Below are 22,172 nucleotides of genomic sequence, written 5' to 3'. Positions count from 1 at the left end.
ATCAGTGAAGACTCGATGCCGGTGGATGGTGGTGCCGGTCAAGAATACTGAAGAGTTCGGTGAATTGCCAAAATAACAAACCAATCTGTCTTGGAAGGACAGTCAGAAGGCTCCTTAGAAATAAGGCTGGAGAGACTTGGTCTCATGTACTTTGGGCATGCTATCAGAAGAGATCCGTCCTGGAAAAGGACATCCTGCTTGATGATGCGGAGGGGCCACGAAAAAGGAATACTTGCACAAGTCGGATGGACCTACTGCCTGCGGCGATGGGCTCAAACTTTAGAGCGATTGTGAGGCTGGCGCAGGACTGAGCGGTGTTTCCTTCTGTGGCTGTGAGTCCCTTCTCCACGGGACCGATCAACACGCATTGGAGCCGATGACAACTGGTTCTGGGATTGCCAGACGTTGTTCATTCAAAAGGCAAAGATCGTAAATGTTTTGTGGGCCACATGTCTCTGTTGCCACTGCTCAATATTTCAAAAGCAGTCACCCCAAAATATTCACCTGTTTCTTCACAAATGGATGATACATCCGTGTTCCAATAAAACTTAGGGCACATAGGAATTCCTTATAATTTTTTGTCCACCCCCCTCCACACAGTTTAGCCTCCCTTCCTCCAGCATATCATAATTCTTCAAATACACTTAGATGAACAGTGTTTTTCTCTTTTCCATCGGTTCAAGCGCAGCGTGTCTGAATCTAAACTCCAAGCCAATGTGCAAGTTCACCTAAAGTCAGAAACCTACGAATTCGTCCCCGTTTCCAGACACTCGCGGCACATCCCCATCAGTCACTTGGATTTGCTGAGTCGGCCTTCTAGGTAGGCACTTTCAAAAGTAACGGTGCCCGTGAAAGAAACCAGGTCTGTGTTTGTAACGCGGCAGCGGCAATTCCAGAGCCACTGTGATGCCCGTCAGAGCACCCTGCCTGGAGAAACACTGCTCGGGCCGGAACGCCGAGGTCCCCGCTTTGAATCCTCTCACGGCCCCTGTGACGTGTAGTCCCATTTCAGAGACGGGGGAAGCGGAGGCAGGGGCAGAACCCCGTTCTCTCCGGCCGCACGGTGGGCTGCCTGCGACTGCCGGGCCGGGCGCCATGACGCGTCGTCGTCCTCGGGGAGAAACGCCGGGAGGCGGCCGCTGCGCGCGCTCCTCATCCCGGGCAGCCCGGCCGGGCACTGAGCTACCGGAACCGCGTCGCTCCAGGAGGCAGGCGCGGGGGACGGAAGGCTGAGGGCGCAGGGCGCTGGGAGCGTTTCCGGTGCAGGGCTACTTCGCCTCGACGCCGGCTTCGGGCTCCCGGAAGTGGCCCCTCCCGCTCCCTCCCCCCACTTCCGGCCCGGGGGCTGCAGGTGACGCGATGGCGGCGATGGCGGCGGTGGCGGCCGGGCCGGGGCCGGGGGACGCCCCGGAAAGCCCCGAGCCCGAGGCTTCCGAGAGACGGCGGAAAGCGCACGGGATGCTGAAGCTTTACTACGGCCTTTCCGAGGGGGAGGCGGCGGGACGACCCTCAGGGCCTGACCCCCTGGACCCGACCGACCTCAACGGAGCGCACTTCGACCCGGAAGTATATCTGGACAAGGTGTGAGGAGACCCAGGGCCCCGATATCTTGCACCCCTACATCACGATGTCCCCCTTTGTTGCGGGGTGGGGAGGACGACCCTCGCCCGGGCAGAGTCGTGAGGGGAGCTGGAGCCTAAGGGGGCGTGGTCGGGTCTGGACCAGCCTCCCGTGTTTGGGGCCCATGTGTTGACCGGAAGGCGCCCTGGTAGAGCGGTTGGGTAAACGTTGGGCTGCTGATTGCCAGGTCGCTGGTTCAAACCTCCCAGTCGCTCTGCGGTAGAAAGCTGACTTTGTCTGCTCCTTTAAGGATTTATGGGCGCGGTGACAGTGGATTGGGTTCGCTGGGTGCTGATGGGCCCGGCGGGGGGTGGGCCTAGAGGGGGCGTGTCAGCCCTGGGATGGGCTTGGGTGCACCTGAGGATTTGAAATGTTGTCCCGCACCCAGTGTTTCTGGTTGCCTTGGAGTCATGCCTCCTGTGCCCAGGGGAGAGCTTCTTAGTGGAGGCCAGGCTTGGGGTCATGAATGCCCCCAGACTGGAAACACTAACCATCCCACTTCCTCCAGCTGCGCAGAGAATGTCCCCTGGCCCAGCTGATGGACAGTGAGACAGACATGGTGCGGCAGATCCGGGCTCTAGACAGCGACATGCAAACCTTGGTCTATGAGAACTACAACAAGTTCATCTCAGCCACAGGTGACCCCCCCAGACACCCCCATTCAGCACCACAGGGCCCTTGTTTGCTCCGCCTGCGTGGGTGTGGCAAGGGGCAACCCGGGCTTGAGAGGGTGGGTGGCCAGATGATAGTCTTGCGTTGGTGTGAATCCACATCACTTGCCTGTCTTGTGTCTGTCTCTGAGCTTTTGTGGTCCGAGTGACCGGGCAGTGCTAAGGAGGGCTAAGGACTGCCTTCGGATGGCTGCTTTGAGGACCAGAGGGTGGGGGGGGTTGGTAGGATAGCATGTATTTTGTAAAGGAAACAACTTTCTTGAAAGCAGCGAAAAAGGTTGATTATGCCAAGGAAGCCTCAGTAAAGAAGAGTTTTTCTTACTGGTGAGAGCTTTCTTCTCTGGCCCAGGGTGGTCTTGGCTTGCCTCTGCTGCTCTTTAAAATTAACTGGAGACAGTGTTTATAAAGGAGCCCCAAACCATGGGGAGATTTGTTGTTTGTTTTCCTCTCCTTTATTCTCTTTTCAAGATGGTACTAGACAGACTCAGCTACCGCTGCCCACACCAGCTTCTTTTCTCTGCTGGAGAGGACCTAGCCCTTGGGCACACTGACCTTGAGCTAGCAGGACGAAGCCCAAGGCTTGTTCAGGGGGTATCCCAGCCTTCAAAAGTCACGAAGCAGAGGGAGCTCTGACAAAGCGAACAAGCAGCCAGGCAACCAGGAGTGTAGATGTGTAGCGGGCGGTGACAATGTGGGGCAGAAATGAAGACAGGGACACGGGAAATGTGGTTTAACACCAGTAAAGGGGTGACACCTCTGTGCTGGGTGTAGCCCAGATGGCTGCCCTGCAAGGTCCTTTATTTTCTCAGCTAGCTAAGGCATGGGTTAGTAAGCACGTGTGCACTTTCTCAAAGTAACCGAGGAACGAGGGAACAGACTAAGCACTGTGTTCTCATAACAAACTGCCTTATCAGGGGACTCAAGGTTTTTGTCCTTGGGAAGGAGCACAATGCCCTTGGACAGGTCCTGCTCCCAGAACTGCCTCCAAGCCCTTTGCAGCCCAGGTGGTCAGACCCCCTAGTTTTCGAGGGGCATCTGGTGTCCATGGAAACAATCCACTGCTCCCAGTCTCTGTTAGCTCCTTCGGGGCCAGCATAGATGTCTTAGAAATAAATGACAGTAAAATTGATCAGCCTCTGAGTGACATGCTGATGAGAATAATGTAGCATGGAATGCTTATCGGTGATGCAAAAGAGAAAGAAGTCTATAGGGTCAAGGGCCTCAGGGAGGAGAGCCTGGGAGGATGGGTTGGCCTTGCCAAGGGGTTGAGTGTCTGTCCGCTGTAGCAGGAGAAACAAAGTGGGGAGACTCAGGCAGGTCAGTAAGTGGGGAGTTTCAACTGCGGGCCTTCCAGAACACATGACAGAATTTCATTATTGTCCACAGTGCTAAGACACCTAAGTATTTAGGCAGGTAAGTGGTGTGGTTGGATTGTTGTTGTCAGGTGTTGTCCAGTTGGTTCCGACCCAGAGCGGCCCCTCCATACACCAGAATGCACACCGCCCAGTCCTGCACAATCGCTCTGATGTCGGAGCCCATTGCTGCAGCCACTGTGTAACACATTTCGTCACGGGTCTTCCTCTGGCTCACCGCCTCTCCACTTCACCAAGCACGGTGTCCTTCTCCAGGGACTGGTCTCTCCTGATACTATAAGGGTTATTTGGACGCAAAAACAGAATCAAAGACCCGATTAACGAAGTTTTTGAAGCAGGCTTTACTGAGAAGCTTGCGGGTGGTTCATCAACTCAGGGTATTGAGCTATTGAAGCCGTACGGGGAAAAAAATCCTAGCAGCGTTTTTATGCCCACTGCTGGCAGGCACAGCTGGGGAGGATCAAAGCTGGGGAGGATCTGCACATACAGGTGCTTCAGAAGGGAGAAGGTCGTGAATCTTATCTATATGTCAGGGACGGGAGCAGTGACCATATCTTCAAAAAACATTCTGGATTTGGGACTAGCTAGTCCCCGGAATTTGGGGTTGAGCAGGGAAGGGGAAGTCAGTTAGGGGTCAGTCTTGAGAGCTAAGATGGAGGTGCAGGACTCAAAATGGAGTCTGTTGTGCCAAGACAGACATTTCAGACTCTGCCCTATAGGGAAATGGGACGAAGTTAGTCTATTTCTGTAGCTGCTTCTTGCGGGTAGTGGACAAAGACCAATGGGAGGGGCTTTTTCAGGCAGAGTACTGGGAGTTCCGGCTTGGCCCAGGGTGGAGAGGTTGGTATTGCTGCAGCATCATCTGGTGAACTGCTATACGGGTGATTTCGCGGAGTCGACTTTGCAGGAGCAGAAGATGGGGTGGTAGGCTGCGTGGAGTTTCCAGCAGATGCCCAGTGAGGCGCTAACTTCCTGCTGCACCTTAGATATGAAGGCTGGGCCGTTGTCCGACTGGCCAAAACGAGGAATGATGTCTTGAAGAAGGTGAGCAGCGACTATGTTTGCACTCTCAGAGGGGGTGAGAAAGGCTTCGATCCATCCTGGAGCGTGACCCTGGGCTTGGCGAGGGTTACTGGAGTCAAGGAGCCAGGGCCTCTTCAGTCCATGAACCCCAGCAGCTCCATACCTTGCAACTCATTTTCTGGAGCTTCCTGGATCTCGGCGCCTCAGCTTTGCGGGGCCGGGGGCAGAGCCAGGGTTGGGCAGTCCGACTTCCAGTGGCCCAACTGTTTGTACTGCGGGCAGGCCTTGGTAGGAGGCTTGGGATTGGGGCAAACATTTGCCCAGTGGCCGTCGCGGCCACATTTGAAGCAGGCTCCTGGCAGTAGGCGCTGGCTCCCCTGGGGAGTGCGGCCATGAACGGGATTACTTGCCAGCCTTGGGGCTGCTACCAGGGCTTGGGAATGGAGGCTAACTATCTGTTGGACCTTCGCCTGGTGAGTGGCCTCAGCCGTCTCCTCTTGAGCGTTGAAAACTTTAAATGCCATTTTTACCAGATCGTGTATAGGGGTCTTAGGGCCCTCCTCAGCCTTTTTCTGCTTCTTTCTGATAATCAGGGGCTGACAGAGATGAAGTGAGAGGCTAAGATAGAGGCCCCGCTTTTAGACCCTGGGTCTAGACGAGTGTACTCTGTGAGTGCCTCCTGGAGGCAGTTAAGAAAAAGAGCAGGGTTCTCACCTGCCTTTTGAGTAACTTCTCTCAGTTTGTCATAGTTGACAACCTTGTTGGAGACTGTTTCCAGACCTCTAATGAGGTACCTGAGCATGAGGTTTCTATGAGGAAGGTCAGACCCCCGGCTGGGCTGGTAATTCCAACCAGGGTCCTCTACTGGGATGGCATGCACCCCCAAGGGGATATTGGGTCAATAGCATGGTCTTTGACTGCTAGGTGGCGGCTGGCATCGGATACCCGCGCACGTTCCTCGGAGGTGAGGGTGGAAGCAAGGATCACTTGGATGTCATGCCAGGTTAATCACACGTTTGGGAAATATAGGTAAATTCTTTAATAAACTTAGAGGGGTCTGCCAAGAAAGAGCCCAGGTGGGTCTCTTATCTGTGACAGGTCTTGTAAGGAAAAAGGGACGTGGACTCAAACGAGTTCCTCTACGCCTGCAACCTCTCTTAACGGACAAAGGGCAGCGGGAGGGTTGTGGGAGGCAACCGGTGAGGACAGGGGAGAGCTATCGGGACCGGGTGGTCTGACAGCGGCGCAGTGGGCAGGGGAGACTGATAGGGCGGCGGGAGCGGCACGCTGAGGAGCTAGGCTGGCTCTTCAGGGGTTTGAATGGCAGGTTCCTTCCGCTGAGGGGATTGCGCTAACAGTATTTGGCAGGTGGAACAATGGCTACAGAGGTCAGGGCAGGAATGCAAGTCCCCAAAAGCCTGCACATAGGGGACTTCACAATCCTTACCAGTCCTCCTGCAGAAATTGTCCAGGTCCTGTAGAATGTTGAAATCAAAAGTGCCAGTTGGAGGCCAATGTGACTGGTTGTTAAGCTGGTACTGGGGCCAGGCAACTGGGGAATGAAAAACAAGTTTTTTCTTTCGCAAGGCCTGAGTATACCCCAGGCTAGAGAAGTTTTTTAAGAGACATCCCAGTGGAGGCAATGGGTCAATTTTGGACTGCCCGGCACCCATGGTGAGAGTAAGAGTGAGGAGAAGACAGAGATTCAGCTTACAGACACTGCAGAAGTGTGACTAGGAAACACACAGCCAGGCAAAGCAGCCCTAGGCTAACCCTCTGAGAGTTAGTCCAGTCTGAGGGGCAGCTGCCGCGAGGCCTATTGCCAATGAGGCCTATTGCCAACAGTACTGTCAGAAAGTGAATGCCAGGGCATTAGGCAAAAGGCCACACGGAAAGAGGGAGAGGGAGTGAGCAGAGAAAGGTTTCGGCTTTTTTGGTGAGCGGGACCAGGCAGGAGGCACCCAGGCGTCTGCAAGGCAGTGAAGGACTGGGAGGGATTGGCAAGACATCTCAAGAACAATCACTCCCCAAGGCCCCTGGGGCCCGTGGAAGGAGAATTCCCAGCGCAGTCTTGGGCGGGAAGACTCCTATGGAGGTCAAAAGCTGAAACCAAGCCCAGAGTGGGTAAGAGGGAGATAGAGAGAGGGAATGTGGGAGGAGAGGGAGTGCGGGAGAGAGAGAGACTCACTAGGGCAGCCGTAGACTGGTTTTGAACGCGTCCAAGCACGGAAGGCAAGGAGATAGGGGGTCTCTCAGGAGACCCCCGAAGAGGGGGGAGCCACACACCTATTCCAGGTGCCACGCCTAAAGGTCCTGGAGATTTAGGGGAGATAGGGGGGCTCTCGGGACCCCCAAAGGAGGGGGGAGCCGCACGCCTATCCTGGGTTTTCAGCGCCAAAATATAAGGTTTATTTGGACGCGAAAACAGAATCAAAGACCCAATTAACGAAGTTTTTGAAGCAGGCTTTATTGAGAAGCTTGCGGGCGGGTTCAGCAACTCGGGGTATTGAGCTATTGAAGCTGCACCTGGAAAATATCCTGGCGGCGTTTTTATGCCCACTGCTGGCAGGCACAGCTGGGGAGAATCATTGGCTGGGGAGGATCTGCACACACAGGTGCTTCAGAAGGGAGAAGGTCGTGAATCTTATCTATATGTCAGGGACGGGGGGGGGGGGGGGGGGGGGGGGGGGGTGTGACCATATCTTCAGAAAACATTCTGGCTTTGGGACTAGCCGGTCCCCGGAATTTGGGGTTGAGCAGGGGAGGGGTGGTTGGTTAGGGGTCAGTCTTGAGAGCTAAGATGGAGGTGCAGGACTCAAAATGGAGTCTTTTGTGCCAAGACCGGACAGAAACCATGTCCAGAGTCCATGAGACGAAGTCACCCAGCCTTAGCTCTCAGGAGCTTCCCAACTACCCTTCATCCAAGCAGATCTGTGTGTTCTTTTGGCGGTTCATGGCACTTTCGCTCTACTTTACCAATCCTAGTTCAAATGCATCGATTTTTCTTCAGTCTTCCTCATTCAGTTTCCAACCTTTAGATGCAGAGGAGGCAACTGCAGTCTCGCCGTGTTTTGAGAAGCTCCTCTGGCTACAATGAGAAGAATGGATTGGAGAGTTAGCAGGAGGGAGGCCATTTCAGTGGTCCAAGCCAGAGATCCGGGAGAACATTGGTAGAGATGGACAGACTGCAAGGTATTTGAGGACGTTGATGTTGGGGGCCTTTGGTTGTAGCCACCCGGTGTATGGAGATCAAAAGCTGAACGGAGATCAGGTGTGGGAGGGAGTGGGATACAATGAGCTGGTTTTCCTGGTGGTTTTTTCCTTGAAGGGGACACATGAGGCTAGAGGCGCCTAACTGAGCTTAGAGAAGACTGTGGGGCCTGGTTGTGAGGGCCTAGGTAGACCAGGAGAAGGAGTAGGTCTTCTGTCCTAAGAGCTCTAGAAACGGATTACCAACCTCAAGTAGGAAGGCGCCTAGCCAGCCCATACTCTGCAGAGAGTGGCCTACCGGCTCCTGGGGGAATGTTTCTCTATGGCCAAGAAGTCACAGCTTGAAGTTAAGGAAGTTGTATTGGAACCGTGCCAAAGAAGCTGACGAGAAAACAGATGCATGTGTGGGCTCTGGAACTGGGGGGAGTGGGTAATAAGCCTGGGAGTCAGCTGCCAGCAGATGCCCAGTGAGGCGCTAACTTCCTGCTGCACCTTAGATATGAAGGCTGGGCCGTTGTCCGACTGGCCAAAACGAGGAATGATGTCTTGAAGAAGGTGAGCAGCGACTATGTTTGCACTCTCAGAGGGGGTGAGAAAGGCTTCGATCCATCCTGGAGCGTGACCCTGGGCTTGGCGAGGGTTACTGGAGTCAAGGAGCCAGGGCCTCTTCAGTCCATGAACCCCAGCAGCTCCATACCTGTCCATCTCTACCAATGTTCTCCCGGATCTCTGGCTTGGACCACTGAAATGGCCTCCCTCCTGCTAACTCTCTAATCCATTCTTCTCATTGTAGCCAGAGGAGCTTCTCAAAACACGGCGAGACTGCAGTTGCCTCCTCTGCATCTAAAGGTTGGAAACTGAATGAGGAAGACTGAAGAAAAATCGATGCATTTGAACTAGCGATTTTCAGAACGTGTGGGCGGGATTGGCAGAGCAGGGACCCAGGCAGGGCAGAGGTGAAAGCATGGTACTGAGCCTTGAGAAGGGCTCCCTGCTGGCTGTGAGAGGCGGGTGAGGCCTCAGGATGACTGTCCATTCATTCAGTTGTTGCATTCATTCAGTAACTCCACAGACATTTGATGGACTGCGGTGGGTGGGGGGAGCACTGTTTTAAGCATCAAGATAATCGTGGTGACCACAAAAACTTAGTTGTCACGGAATGCACCTTCTAGAGAAGGAGACGGAAAACAAGTAAGATCGGAGAAGATCACGTCACTTTTGACAAAATAAATGAATATCTATTTCAGAAGGATCAACATAAAGCTGGTGCCTATGAAGGGAAAGTTAAAAATGTCTGAAGTTACCAGTCCTTGCTGACTGCCGTATCAATTCCATCAGCTCTGGCAAGAATTGTTTCTCCTTTCCTCAGTACTCTTCCTGCCTTTTGGCTCTGTAAATTGCTGCCGCGTTTCACAAGATTCACGAACCATCAAGGAAATGGCTTCCAGGTTGTGGAGCCTGGCAAGTCCCAAATCCATGAGGAGTCTCCTGACTCACATGGTTGTAGGGCAGCGGTTCTCAACCTGTGGGTCAAGACCCCTTTGGGGGTCAACTGACCCTTTCTCGGGTCAACTGATTCATAACAGTAGCAAAATTACAGTCATGAAGTAGCAACAAAAATAATTTCATGTTGGGGGTCACCACAACATGAGGAACTATGAAAGGGTCGCGTCATCAGGAAGGTTGAGAACTGCTGTTCAAGGAGTTGATGAACCTGGATTGGCAGTTTAGGTGAAAGGCTGCTGGCTCACAGAGCTGTGAAAATCAGGGAATTAGGTCCGAGGGTAGGCATCTGAGAGGTGACACTTGAGCAGGTACCAGTTGAGGTCAATGACAAAGAGTTGGCCATTGCAGAATCAGAGGGCACAGCAGCCCAGTCTGAGCAAACAGCCCATGTAAAGGTCATGGAAAGCTACATGGCCAGAGGTACGGGCATGAGGGCAGCAGTGCTTGACCACGAAGAACTCGGGCCTGTACTCGCAAGCTTTCCACAGAAATTAGATTGTACACCTCAGGTTTTGTGGGCCATCCGGTCTCTGTTGCGGTTCCTTTAACTTTCCTATACGATCTAAAGGCCTCACAGATAATATGTACGTGAATGAACATGACTGCTCTTTCAGTGCGACCAAGCAAGATGCCAGTAAAGATGGCAGAGTAAATCCTTCTGCGGTTTCTCCTCTGTACAGCGTTGGAACAAAGGAGGGGCAGCTGTCAGAATGAACTTTTCCAGAACTCTGGAAATTTGTCACACATAGGAACCAGGGGAGCATTTGTTTGAAAACAAAATAAGCAGAAGACTGGTGGAGAATGACACTGAGCTGAGTGGCATCGTCCAGTCTCTGGTCCCCAGCCCAGTGGGCACCTTGGAAAATCATAGCCTGTATGTCTGGTACTGGGTGGAGCTCTTTCCAAACCCTCCTGCTGAAATAACTGCCATTGTTGATTCATCTCTTGACTCCTTGGAAAATTCCACTTGTAAAGCTTGTCTTTTTCTGACCTACTTGGAGCATGACCAGTGCTCTAGAAGAGGAAATAGGTCATAAAGAAATAATGACAAAGTTTTCTGAATTTAACCAGAGGTCATCTAGATACCTGATATGGATTGATTATGCCCCTTCTCCAGCCTCCAGAAATAGGTGACAACTTGACAGCCATAATTCGTGGTATTTGTAATTATTCTCCATCTTAGGATTGAATGTAATTATTCTATATGTTAAATGCTGACCTCTGCTGTTAATAAGTCAAGAGTAGTAGCAGTTATACTGAGACAGGTCGAAGTCCACAGGATTAGGTTATGATTTGAGTGGATTCTTTTTTGAGTGGATTCTTTTATATCTTTTTAAAAGAGTTCATTGACCAAATAAACAAAGAACAGAAGGACCTTCTGCTGCCATGAAAGAAAAACGAATGGAGTTTGTCTTCTGGACCCAGATAGCTAGCCTGCGCTGGGAATCTCCTAGAGCCCTGGGGAAAATCGATGCCAGGATACATGGAGATTATCCAGAGAACATGAAACCTGCAGATGTGAACAAGAGACAAGAACTTTCTCCCAGAATCAACAGTGTTAGGAAACCTTCCCCACGATGACAGCAATTCTAGCCTCCTCCCCCGTGAGAGAGTCCGTTTCTGTGTGCTAAGACCATCCACTTGTATATGTGTTAGAGCAAGCACAACCTGCTCTACAGCATTCAAGAGGCTTACCAAACTCCAAGCAGAGTAAACTCAAAAAATTTTATACCCAAGCACACTGTCTCCAAAGCGTAGGAAGACAGAGGAAAGCCTTGAAGGCATTGAGGGTAAACTCTTATGTACAAAGGATCCCGAGTCAAGCCTGGCCGTGGGTATCTCGTCAGAAACCATGAAGTCCAGAAGGCAAGGGGGTGGTGTATTAGCTCAGCTGACTAGAGAAACAAATCCAGTGACACGTGTGTAAGAAAGAGCTTTCTATCAAGGAGTAATTGCATATCAAGAAGACTTCCCTGCCCAGTCCAACTCAAATCGGATACTAGTCCCTAAGTCCCTCTTCTACTCTGGCAGCTACATGCAAGGAAGATCACAGGACTGTGGGTACAAAGTCATGTGGATCCAACCGTAGTGGCTCTGGCAGCTCTCCGAGTGACTTGACAGCAGGAAGGTGAAGGCAGAGAGAGAAGGGGAGGTTCCCAGGGCCTCTCATGAGAAGGCCACGCCCACAAGGAGGCATCATCAGCCTGTGACCTGATTGACAGACTGACTCCCACCCCTACACTTTTGTGTATCTTCAAGCTGACATGAAACTATGTATCCAACACAGATGGCATATACAAAGTGCTCTTAGAAAACTGTCTGTCTCTGGGAGGAGACAGCCAGTCGGTGCAGGGGAGCAACGATGAAACATACAACGTTCCTCTAGTTCCTAAATGCTGCTTCTCCCCCTACCCCCAATATCATGATCCCAAGTCCACCTTACAAATCCGGCTGGACCAGAGGATGTGCACTGGTACAGATAGGAACTGGAAACACAGGGAATCCAGGACAGATGATCCCTTCAGGACCAGTGGTGAGAGTGGTGATACTGAGAGGGTGGAGGGAGGGTGGGGTGGAAAGGGGGAAGCGATTACAAGGATCTACATATAACCTTTCTGGGGGACGGACAACAGAAAAGTGGGTGAAGGGAGATGTCGGATAGTGTAAGATGTGACAAAATAATAATTTATAAATTATCTAGGGCTCATGAGGGAAGGGGAGGGAGGGGACAAATGAGGAGCTGATGCCAGGGGCTTAAGTGGAGAGCAAATGCTTTGAGAATGAGGAGGGCAATGAATGTACAAATATGCTTTACACAATTGATGTGTGTATGGATTGTGATAAGAATTGTTTGTGCCCCTAATAAAATGATTGAAAAAGAAAACTGACATGAAGGAGCTGGCAGATGTTTTAAGGTCGATGTTCACCACAATTTTTTAGAAAGCAAAATTAGTAAAAAAAAATTTTAAACGAAATTAGGCCATAAGTCTCTATACATTCAAAATACTAATTGAAATCACATAAATTATGTTCTCCCAGCACAATGGAATAAAATTAGAAAACATCCCCCCATCTACCCAACTATCATGATCCCAATTCTACCTTGCAAACCTGGTTAGACCAGAGGATGCACAGTGGTACAGATGGGATCTGGAAACAGGGAATCCAGGACAGATGAACCCCTCAGGACCAAGTGTGAGAGTGGTGATACCGGGAGGGAAGCGGGGGTACAGAAAGGGGGAACCAATCTTGGGGATCTATATATAACCTCCTCTCTGGGGGATGGTCAACAGGAAAGTGGGTGAAGGGAGATGCTGGGCAGTGTAAGATAAGATAAAGTAATAATTTATAAATTATTAAGGGTGCATGAGGGAGGGGGGAACGGGGAGGGAGGGGGAGGGAAAAAAGGAAAATGAGCTGATTCCAGGAACCCAAGCGGAAGCGAATTTTGAGAATGACGAGGGCAACGAATAAGTGTGCTTTACACAATTGATGTATGTATGGGTTGTGATAAGAGTTGTATGAGCCCCAATAAAATAAATTAAAAAATTAGAAAGCCTTAACCACTTTAAGAAAATCACAAGTACGTGGTGATTAAGCAACACACTCCCACATAACCAGTGGGTCTAAGAGGGAATCATGAGGGCAGGATTGACAATGAAAACAGCCAGCCAGAAATTAGAGATGCAACCAAATCCGTGCTCACAAGGAAACGTACCGACCTTAGGAAAGTTGATCCATACAGAAGCTCGTTCGTGAATAAATTCCAATAACCAATCAAGTCCTTGTAATGATTTCCCAAGGGTTTCAGACATCCCATTTTTAAATCTACATGTTCTAAGGATTTAGGAAAATAATTTTAAGTGAACATATTTTTGCCTATAATGTACCTACCTGTACAAGTAATATACCTGCCTGTGATGTGCACAGCTTTTAAACGTACAAGGAGATTGAGGTTCATTAAATACATATAAATATAACCTGTGTGTTATTTGTGTAAATGTGCTAATGTGTTTTTCAAAATAATACTCTTTCTTTTAGAAGTATTTTCCATCCTTCTTTTCTTTTTCTCAATCTAACAGTAAAGGAATAAATAACAGACTTTAAAAAGAAGAAAGATTCCCCAGAGCCCTGGTGGAGCGCTGGGTTATGCATCATGCATTCGGTTGTTAACCATACAGTCAGCAGTTCGAAACTGCCAGGTGCTCTGCAGGAGGAAGGCGAGGTTTTCTACTTTCTGCATCAAGATCAATTTGATAGCAGTGAGTAATTGTTTTTTCTTTAAGAAAGAGATCTATAGTCAATAAGTTAGTCTGCCATCTTAAAAGACTGGGAAAGAGCAGACTGAACCCAGAGCAGAGAAGGAAACGAAGGCTCCAGCAAAACAACATTAGACAAGAAGAGACACAGCAAGTCAGCAAAGCCAAGTGGGTGCTTGGTAAAGATCGAACCTTCCATCAGACTCAGTACGCAACAGAAGACGTGAATCTACGTTATTATCTACCTTATAGAAATAAGGATTATAGGAGAATATGATGCATGTCAGCTTGAGAAAGAAGTAAGCTGTATTTATAAATAATAAGATCTTTCATGAGATCCTTTTTCTCATACGAAGAGAACTGTAAAGAATTCACACCCCCCCAAAAAAAAGCTATTAGAACCAATAAACAAGTTCAGCAGCTAACTAAATAATAAATTGAACTGTTTGCCACTTAAGAAATCCCCCCAAAAAACAAAACCTCACTGCCATTGAGTTGATGCTGACGCATAGCAACCCTACGGGACAGGGTAGAACTGCCCTGTGAGCTTCAGAGACGGTGACTGCTTCTGGGACTAGGAAGACCCCTCTTTCTCCGAGGAGTGGCTGGTGGTTTTGAACTGCTGACCTTGCAGATTGCAGCCCCATTGGTAACCACTACGCCGCCACCAGTGCTCCGAGGGGTATGTAAAGTGAGGCAATAACATAGCGCTAGGGTGACGCCTTAGCTACCTAGTGTTGCTATAAGAATTACCACACGTTAACTTTGCCAAATTTGTTTTCTCACGGGTGAGAGGGCTAGCAGCCTCAGTGCAGGGTGGCAGTCCTAGCGAGGGTGTTCTCTGTCAGCGCCTGAGGAGCATCCCCGTGTCTGTGACCTGCTCCTGGTGGTCTTCCCACATGGCTTGGAATCTCTTCTCCCAGGTCTAGGACATTCTGAGCACAAGGAACCCCAGTCAAAGGGAGACACTCTGCTCCCAGCTCGTCTTTCTTGGTGGTCGTGAGCCTCTCTGTGCTTGCCCCTCTGCTCTCCTTTTATGTCCTGTAAGAGAGAAAGTGAGCCTCCAACACTGTGACTTGACTGGGGTAGGACTGGAGCCACGCTCTCTTGTCAACCTGTGACCCAAATTCCAGCCCGCCCTAAGCCTGCCTCACAACATACAGGATAATTACATCATAATACAAAGTGGAAGCCAACCACACCATACTGGGAATCATTGCCTATTCAAATTGGCACCGTTTGGGGGACAACTCATGACTGATGGCAATAGAAAAAAAATATTTAAAGAAAATAATTGCGTGCTGGCGTGGATGTGAATTCCAAATGCTCTTGCACTGCTGGGGGGAATAGAGTGTGCACCCCGTGAAAAACAGCTGGCAGTTCCGGGAAAACAAGCATAGAGTTACTATTTGAGCCAGCAATTTCATGTGCAAAAAACCCTGTAAGTTTCATCTTGTTGTCGTCAGGTGCCAGTAAGTGATATTGACTCCTCGGGGCGCCCTGTGAGAGCACACCTGCCCGAGGTGTAGTCGTCAGGGATGCCAATCGCCAGGTCTCTTCTCCTGTGGAGCTTCTGGGCGGGCTTGAACCACAAGCCTTTGGGTTAGGCAAACGCTTAACCTTCGCACCACCCAGACTCCATTAGGTTTCCTTAGCAGCAGTAGTCCTAATGGCCCCAACTGGCCAGGAACTGTCTGCTGTTGTATGTTCATACAAGAGTAGGCTCTACAGTCCAAAGGAATGTGAAGGACGGGTAAATGCCCAACCACCGGTAAGCCTTGCAGACGGGATGCTCAGTGCAAGAAGCCGGACAGACACCGATGACGCATTCTGTGAACATCGCGTATACAGTGTGTACAGAGCCGGCTGCTCCACAGCGAGAGAGGGAGAGCATGGTTGCCAGAGGGCTCGAGGAAGGGAGCAGCGTTGAGAGTCGTGACAGGCGAGACAGGGCAGGATGGGTCATGAACCGCCGTGGAAGGAAGGAGTGGTGTTGGTTGTGCAGCTTTGGGGATTTTCCCAAGCCCACCAAAGTGCACCCTTGACGAAGGCGGGGTTTGGTTTGGGGTTGGAAATGCGGAGGTGGGTGTTCTATCTCAGCTGTAAAAATCGGCCTGGAGCCAGAATCGCCCACCCTTAACTCTAAGGAACATTCTGGCCCTGCTTCTTCCGAGACAGATCAGTTTGTGGGTTTCCCCTAGCCTCCAAGTCTACCTTCCTGTACACACCTGCTATGAGTAATCACTTAGCACTCACAGGAGTTGCTCTGAAATCCGCTCATTTCTTAGTGTTGTTTTTTTTCCCTTCAAATCATTATGCTTCAGAGACCAAGCCGTCTCTAACAGTGAGCCTGCTTGTGATTTCCCAAAGGGACGATCAGCACCCAGATCAAGCAGCAGCACAACCAGCAAGCCGCCCTCCAGCCTCCTCCCAGAGAGCCCCTGTAGCGGCCGTGACGGTGCGGGGCAGAAAGGAAAACACGGACACGGGAAATGTGGTTTTAACACCAGGGAAGGGCTGACACCTTGGACAGGGTGTACACTGATGGCTGCCCTGCGTGGTCCTTTATTTTCTCTGCTAACTAGGCCATGGGTCAGTAAGCATGGAGGCACTTTCTCAAAGTGACCAAGGGACGAGGGAGCAGACTAAGCACCGCGTTCTCATAACAAGCTGCCTGACTTAGCCAGAGGCTCAAGGGAAGTGGCACTGCCCTTGGACAGGTCCTGCGCCCAGAGCTGCCTCCAAGCCGTTTGCAGCCAAGTGCCCCACCTTCCCTCACGTGCCAGGGATATCTGGTCTTCATGGAAACAGGTCACTGCCTTCAGCCTCTGTTAACTCCTTCGGGGCCAACAGCCACCCACCCTCCGCCTAAGCGTGCCAGCGGCTGACTTCTAAGGCCAGGACAGACTCCACCCCTCAAGTCTCAAAGGATGTCTATCCACCTTTTTCCCATGATGCAGCTTCAGTTTCTCATGTCATGGTGCTGGAAAGTTCAGGTCGTCAGGGCTCTCGGACTCAGATTGAGTATCTTCATTCAGCCTTGACCCCTTGGAAAGCAGAGGCAGTCTGTCTTCTGAAGCAAGCCTTGTAAGTGTCACGCACTCACACGTCTTCCAAAAAGAGCCTGCGCTCCCTGCAAGGAGCTGGTGTCGCAGAGAGAAAGGCTTGCCGGCAAGCAAGCCTTCCTGGGGGACCCCGGTGCCCTGAGTGGCCAGGCCTGCTCAGATCCTCTAGCGAGATGATCCCTTGGCCCTTCCAGGCTGGGCCTGTTTGTCTTTGCTTGGTTTTTATTCCCGTCGTCACTGCTTAGCACTGTCCTTGCATGACAGCCCTCATTCTCCAGGGAAATTCCAGTGGCTCCAACCTAATGTACGTGTTCCATCCTACGTAACTGCTTTATGAGTAGTCACCCTCCCTGGCCAATGAATGGGCTGTCGCACACCCTGTGTTGTTGACCTGTCCTAGGTCCTAGTCTGCTTTAAGAAAACATTTTTGTAATTAAAAGATCATTTTATTGGGTGCTCTAAAAACTCTTAACATTCCATACATCAATTGTATCAAGCATATTTGTACATAGGTTGCCATCATTATTTTCTAGACATTTACTTTCTACTGAGCCCTTGTTATCAGTTCTCCTGCAGCCCCCCCCCCCTTATTTTTGAGAAGGCCATCTTGCTTGGTAAAGAGCCAGCCAAAAAGAGGAATCGACGAGATGGATGGACACTGGCTGCACCAGTGGCCTCCAGCATGGGGACAGCTGTGAGGGAGGCGCAGGACCAGGCAGTGTGTCATGCTGTTGTGCCAAGGTCGCTCTGGGTCAGAACTGACTCCATGGCCCCTGATAACAGAGAGCGCCGCCGTGTGTGTGCTGCGTCTGAGCTTGTGTTTGGATGTCGCTTATTGTGGGTTTTACTGAGCACCCACTTGTATTCATTTCTCTGATGGCTTCTGAGTGTGGGGTCTTTTAAGCATGAACTTTCAACCCCTAATATCATGTAAACATTTCCTTTTCTTCTGTGGTTGTATATGTACACCACATCTAGCCCTCTGGCCCGTCTGCCGTGTGTGTGTGTGTGTGTGTGTGTGTGTGTGTGTGTGTGTGAAGGCTGAGAGCACTGCCAGCTCATTTTCTCTGATGGTTTCCTACTTGTCTCAAGAGTGTTTATTATGCCACCTGCCCTCCCACCGTGTTTGAATGCCACTTGTCCCGGTGTGAAAGGTCTCCTTTCTGGAGAACCGACGTAGCTGTGAGGGGAGGCCTTCCATCCAGGAGCAGGCGTGCCTTCCTGCTTCCTCAGGCCTTCGAGCATCTTCCTTAGTAAGCTAGGTGAAAGGTCTGCAGGGAAATACTCAACTTGCTCTAATTGTGTCCCTAGGCAGAATGCAACCCCCAGAAGCAAGTTTGTGCCCGTTGGTGGAGGCGGCTGGGTGAGTGGGCGGGGATAGACATAATCACATCTCAAGCTGAGTGCTGGGCCTGCACCCTGCCCCTCCCATCTCCGGACCTCATCTCCTGGCCCTTGCCCACCCAGACACCATCCGGAAGATGAAAAACGATTTCCGGAAGATGGAGGATGAGATGGACCGGCTGGCGAATAACATGGCAGTGATCACGGACTTCAGCGCGCGCATCAGTGCCACCTTACAGGACCGCCACGAGCGCATCACCAAGCTGGCAGGTGGGCCCTGGCCCTCAGTCCCACTCAACCCTGGCCTTGTTCTTAAGTGGCCTTGTTCTTTAGCTAACGCCAGCCCCCCCTCTCCCTCCCACGCGTGCCCAGGGGTCCACGCGCTGCTCCGGAAGCTGCAGTTCCTCTTCGAGCTGCCCTCGCGCCTCACCAAGTGCGTGGAGCTGGGCGCCTACGGGCAGGCGGTGCGCTACCAGGGCCGCGCGCGGGCCGTGCTGCAGCAGTACCAGCACCTGCCCTCCTTCCGCGCCATCCAGGACGACTGCCAGGTCATCACGGCGCGCCTGGCGCAGCAGCTCCGACAGCGTTTCAGGTGGGCGTCCGCGCCCCCCTCCACTCCAGCATGCTTGCCCCCTGCCGCCAGCCCCCTGGCGCCCGGCCTCGGACCCTCACTGCCGTCTCGGCCGCAGGGAGGGGGGCTCGGGCGCCCCGGAGCAGGCGGAGAGCGTGGAGCTGCTGCTGGCGCTGGGCGAGCCGGCCGAGGAGCTGTGTGAGGAGTTCCTGGCGCACGCGCGCGGAAGGCTGGAGGCCGAGCTGCGGGACCTGGAGGCCGACCTGGGGCCCTCCCCACCCGCACCCGACATCCTCGAATTCACCGACCGCGGAGGCAGCGGCTTCGTGGGCGGCCTCTGCCACGTGGCCGCGACCTACCAGGAGCTGTTCAAGGCGCAGGGCCCGGCGGGGGCTGAGAAGCTGGCCGCCTTTGCCCGCGAGCTGGGCGGCCGCTATTTTACGCTGGTGGAGCGGCGCCTGGCGCAGGAGCAGGGCGGCAGTGACAATTCCCTGCTGGTGCGGGCGCTGGACCGCTTCCACCGGCGCCTGCGGGCTCCCGGGGCCTTGCTGGCTGCCGCCGGGCTGGCAGAGGCAGCCACGGAAATCGTGGAGCGGGTGGCCCGCGAGCGCCTGGGCCACCACCTGCAGGGCCTGCGGTCCGCCTTCCTGGGCTGCCTGACCGATGTGCGCCAGGTGCTGGCTGCGCCACGCCTGGCTGGGAAGGAAGGGCCTGGCTTGGCTGAGCTGCTGGCCAACGTGGCCAGCGCCATCTTGAGCCACATCAAGGCCTCGCTGGCCGCTGTGCACCTCTTCACCGCAAAGGAGGTGTCCTTCTCCAACAAGCCCTACTTCCGGGTACGCCACCTCCTGGGCCCCCAACACACGCAACCCTGGCCCTGCGGCTGTGGTTTCTGGCTGCCTTGGGGGAAGCCGATCCAGGTAGCGGTTGGCCCAGAGGGGGTCTGGTCTGCACCCCTGTGAAGCAGTAGCAGACTCCTGGGTGCCGCTCTGCCCTTTCTCTGCCCTCGCCCACGACAGGGGCACTGTCCAGGTCCTGGAGTTCAGGGTGAAGCTCAGGTGTTGAGGGGCCGGCTTGCTTAGGGCTGAGCCCTGGGGTCGGCAGCAGCCCCTTCCTGGAAGAAGGGAACGTCAGTAGGGACCCCTTCCTCCGCAGGGCGAATTCTGCAGCCAGGGCGTCCGGGAGGGCCTCATCGTGGGCTTCATCCGCTCCATGTGCCACACGGCCCAGAGCTTCTGTGACAGCCCCGGGGAGAAGGGCAGCGCCACACCTCCGGCGCTGCTGCTCCTGCTGTCCCGCCTCTGCCTGGACTACGAGACGGCCACTATCTCCTATATCCTCACCCTGGCCGATGAACAGTTTCTGGTGCAGGTATCTGCCAGCTCCAAGAGCCCCGCCTGTGCCCATTTCCCGTTTCCAGCATGAGGCTCTTGCCCCATAGCCTCTGCTCTTCCCCTCCCTGCTCAGGACCAGTCTCCGGTGACAGCTGTGAGCACGCTGTGTGCCGAGGCCCGGGAGACGGCACGGCGGCTGCTGACCCACTATGTGAAGGTGCAGGGCCTGGTTATATCGCAGATGCTGCGCAAGAGTGTGGAGACACGCGACTGGCTCAGCACCTTGGAGCCGCGCAACGTGCGTGCTGTCATGAAGCGGGTGGTAGAAGACACCACAGCCATCGACGTGCAGGTGCGGTTTTGGCAGCCGCCGCCTGGCATGAACATTGCCAGCATCTGTAGCTTTGTCCTCACACCCTGCCCAAGCGAAACGGAGGCCCAGAAGCCGCGGTGTCCCACCTTGCTTTAGCTCTGCATTGTTTCTGGGATGGCAGGATGCTAAGTAGGTACAAGGCCCACTGCCAACCATGTGAATCCTATTCTAAAGACAAAGATGACTTAGGGCCTGCTGGACCTGCTTTCCAAAGCCCAGGGCTCCTGGGAGGCACTTCCCTTCGCCCCTCCCCCCCTCTCAGCTCTGGCATCCCTGAAGTAATGACTGTCACCAACAGGTGGGGCTTCTGTACGAGGAGGGTGTTCGGAAGGCCCAGAGCAGTGATTCCAGCAAGAGGACTTTCTCCGTCTACAGCAGCTCTCGGCAGCAGGGCCGCTACGCACCCAGCTATACGCCCAGGTCTGGCCTTGTGTGGAGGCGCCCTTGAGGCCAGATGGAGAGGCGGGGGATGAGGGGGCCGGGCAGGCGGTAATCCAGGCATCTCCCCTCTAGCGCCCCGATGGACACCAATCTCCTGAGCAACATCCAGAAGCTGTTTTCAGAACGCATCGATGTGTTCAGCCCAGTGGAGTTCAACAAGGTCCGGCCGAGACCCTGCCCCCTGGGCATGGGGAAGTCCTGGGGCCCCCTGGCCTTGTAGTGGAGCTTCCTCAGAGACCCGCCCCCTCCCCTACTTGGCCCCTCCCACCTCATGCTCCTTTTCCGACCTTGGCTTTCTCCCAGCCTGGGGCAGGGAGGTCCTGACCTAGTGTGCCTCTTTAGCCCTGCCCATGGCCCTTGGACTGGTCGGGACTGTCATGAGGACAGTGGTTTTGGATGGACCCCTGATGGCACTCCTGCTGATAACCTCAGCAGGCAGGACATGCTGCTGCTCTGAACCCCTGCGCCAGCCCCACGGAATGGGAGCAGGATAGATTGCAGCCTTGGCGATCCTTTGGGGCAGGTCTGTGTGTCAGAACCGACCGACCCAATGGGACGTGGAATAACCAACCCTGTATCTGAGGGTCCTTATGAGCTGGCAGTGACTCAGCAGTAGTGGGGGGGGGGTGTCCCACAGTAATCCAGGGGCCTCCTTGGCAATGCCTAGTCATGCCCTTTAAGGGACCTGCCACAACCCTAACTTCAGGGACCTGGTGTTCCTCTACCTCTGAACCAGCACTGTCCCCCAGTCGGGACTGCAGTCTAACTCTCCCTGCGGTGCTGGGATCCACCTTACTCACTCCCTTTAAAGTGACGGTGCTTCCCCACTGTTCCCTGGCCCCTGCCCAGCACCTGGCTGTCCCTCCCCCTGCAGAGGCTGAGCAGTAGCCCGTGTTCCCACCCCGCCCCCGCTGCAGGTCTCCGTGCTCACTGGCATCATCAAGATCAGCCTGAAGACGCTGCTGGAGTGCGTGCGGCTGCGCACCTTTGGGCGCTTCGGGTTGCAGCAGGTGCAGGTGGACTGCCACTTCCTGCAGCTCTACCTGTGGCGCTTCGTGGCCGACGAAGAGCTCGTGCACCTGCTGCTGGACGAAGTGGTGGCCTCGGCTGCCCTGCGCTGCCCGGACCCAGTGCCCATGGAGCCCAGCGTCGTCGAGGTCATCTGCGAGCGTGGCTAAGCCGCCCCTCCTCCTGACCCCCACTAATAAAGACTACCTTGTTCCCTTGGTCTGCTTTTCTTCTGCTGGCATGGCGCCCCGGGCAACGGAGTGTGCGTCTGGCACGCCCCCGAGAGCTGATTGGATGATCGGCTGGGCCCAGGATGGGCCGGGGGCGGGTCCACTTAAAGGCTTGGTCGCTAGCTGCCAGTCGGCCGACAGGTG

General features: G+C 53.4%; 1 protein-coding gene across 1 annotated transcript; it reads left to right on the top strand.

The window, feature by feature from the left end:
* Window positions 1-1,320: 1,320 nt before the first annotated feature.
* Window positions 1,321-22,017, top strand: VPS51 (VPS51 subunit of GARP complex). Its single transcript, XM_075545446.1, has 10 exons — window positions 1,321-1,581; window positions 2,129-2,258; window positions 18,195-18,341; window positions 18,444-18,663; window positions 18,761-19,478; window positions 19,798-20,013; window positions 20,110-20,328; window positions 20,648-20,769; window positions 20,863-20,950; window positions 21,708-22,017. Exons 1-10 carry the CDS (start codon window positions 1,360-1,362, stop codon window positions 21,966-21,968), a joined length of 2,343 nt encoding a protein of 780 aa, XP_075401561.1. The 5' UTR covers window positions 1,321-1,359; the 3' UTR covers window positions 21,969-22,017.
* The last annotated feature ends 155 nt before the right edge of the window (window positions 22,018-22,172 follow it).

This window comes from Tenrec ecaudatus, chromosome 4 (genome assembly GCF_050624435.1).
Source record: "Tenrec ecaudatus isolate mTenEca1 chromosome 4, mTenEca1.hap1, whole genome shotgun sequence".
Lineage (NCBI taxonomy): Eukaryota > Metazoa > Chordata > Mammalia > Afrosoricida > Tenrecidae > Tenrec > Tenrec ecaudatus.
Note: the sequence above shows the minus strand (reverse complement) of the source record. Positions and strands in the feature narration are given on the sequence as shown.

What these genes read in the sequence shown, in the direction of transcription:
- VPS51 (XM_075545446.1), top strand. Translation starts at nt 1,360, where the DNA reads ATGGCGGCGATGGCGGCGGTGGCGGCCGGGCCGGGGCCGGGGGACGCC. An exon ending in CAGCTCCGACAGCGTTTCAG is followed by an intron (nt 18,664 to 18,760) that starts GTGGGCGTCCGC and finishes TCTCGGCCGCAG; the next exon opens with GGAGGGGGGCTCGGGCGCCC. An exon ending in CCAACAAGCCCTACTTCCGG is followed by an intron (nt 19,479 to 19,797) that starts GTACGCCACCTC and finishes CTTCCTCCGCAG; the next exon opens with GGCGAATTCTGCAGCCAGGG.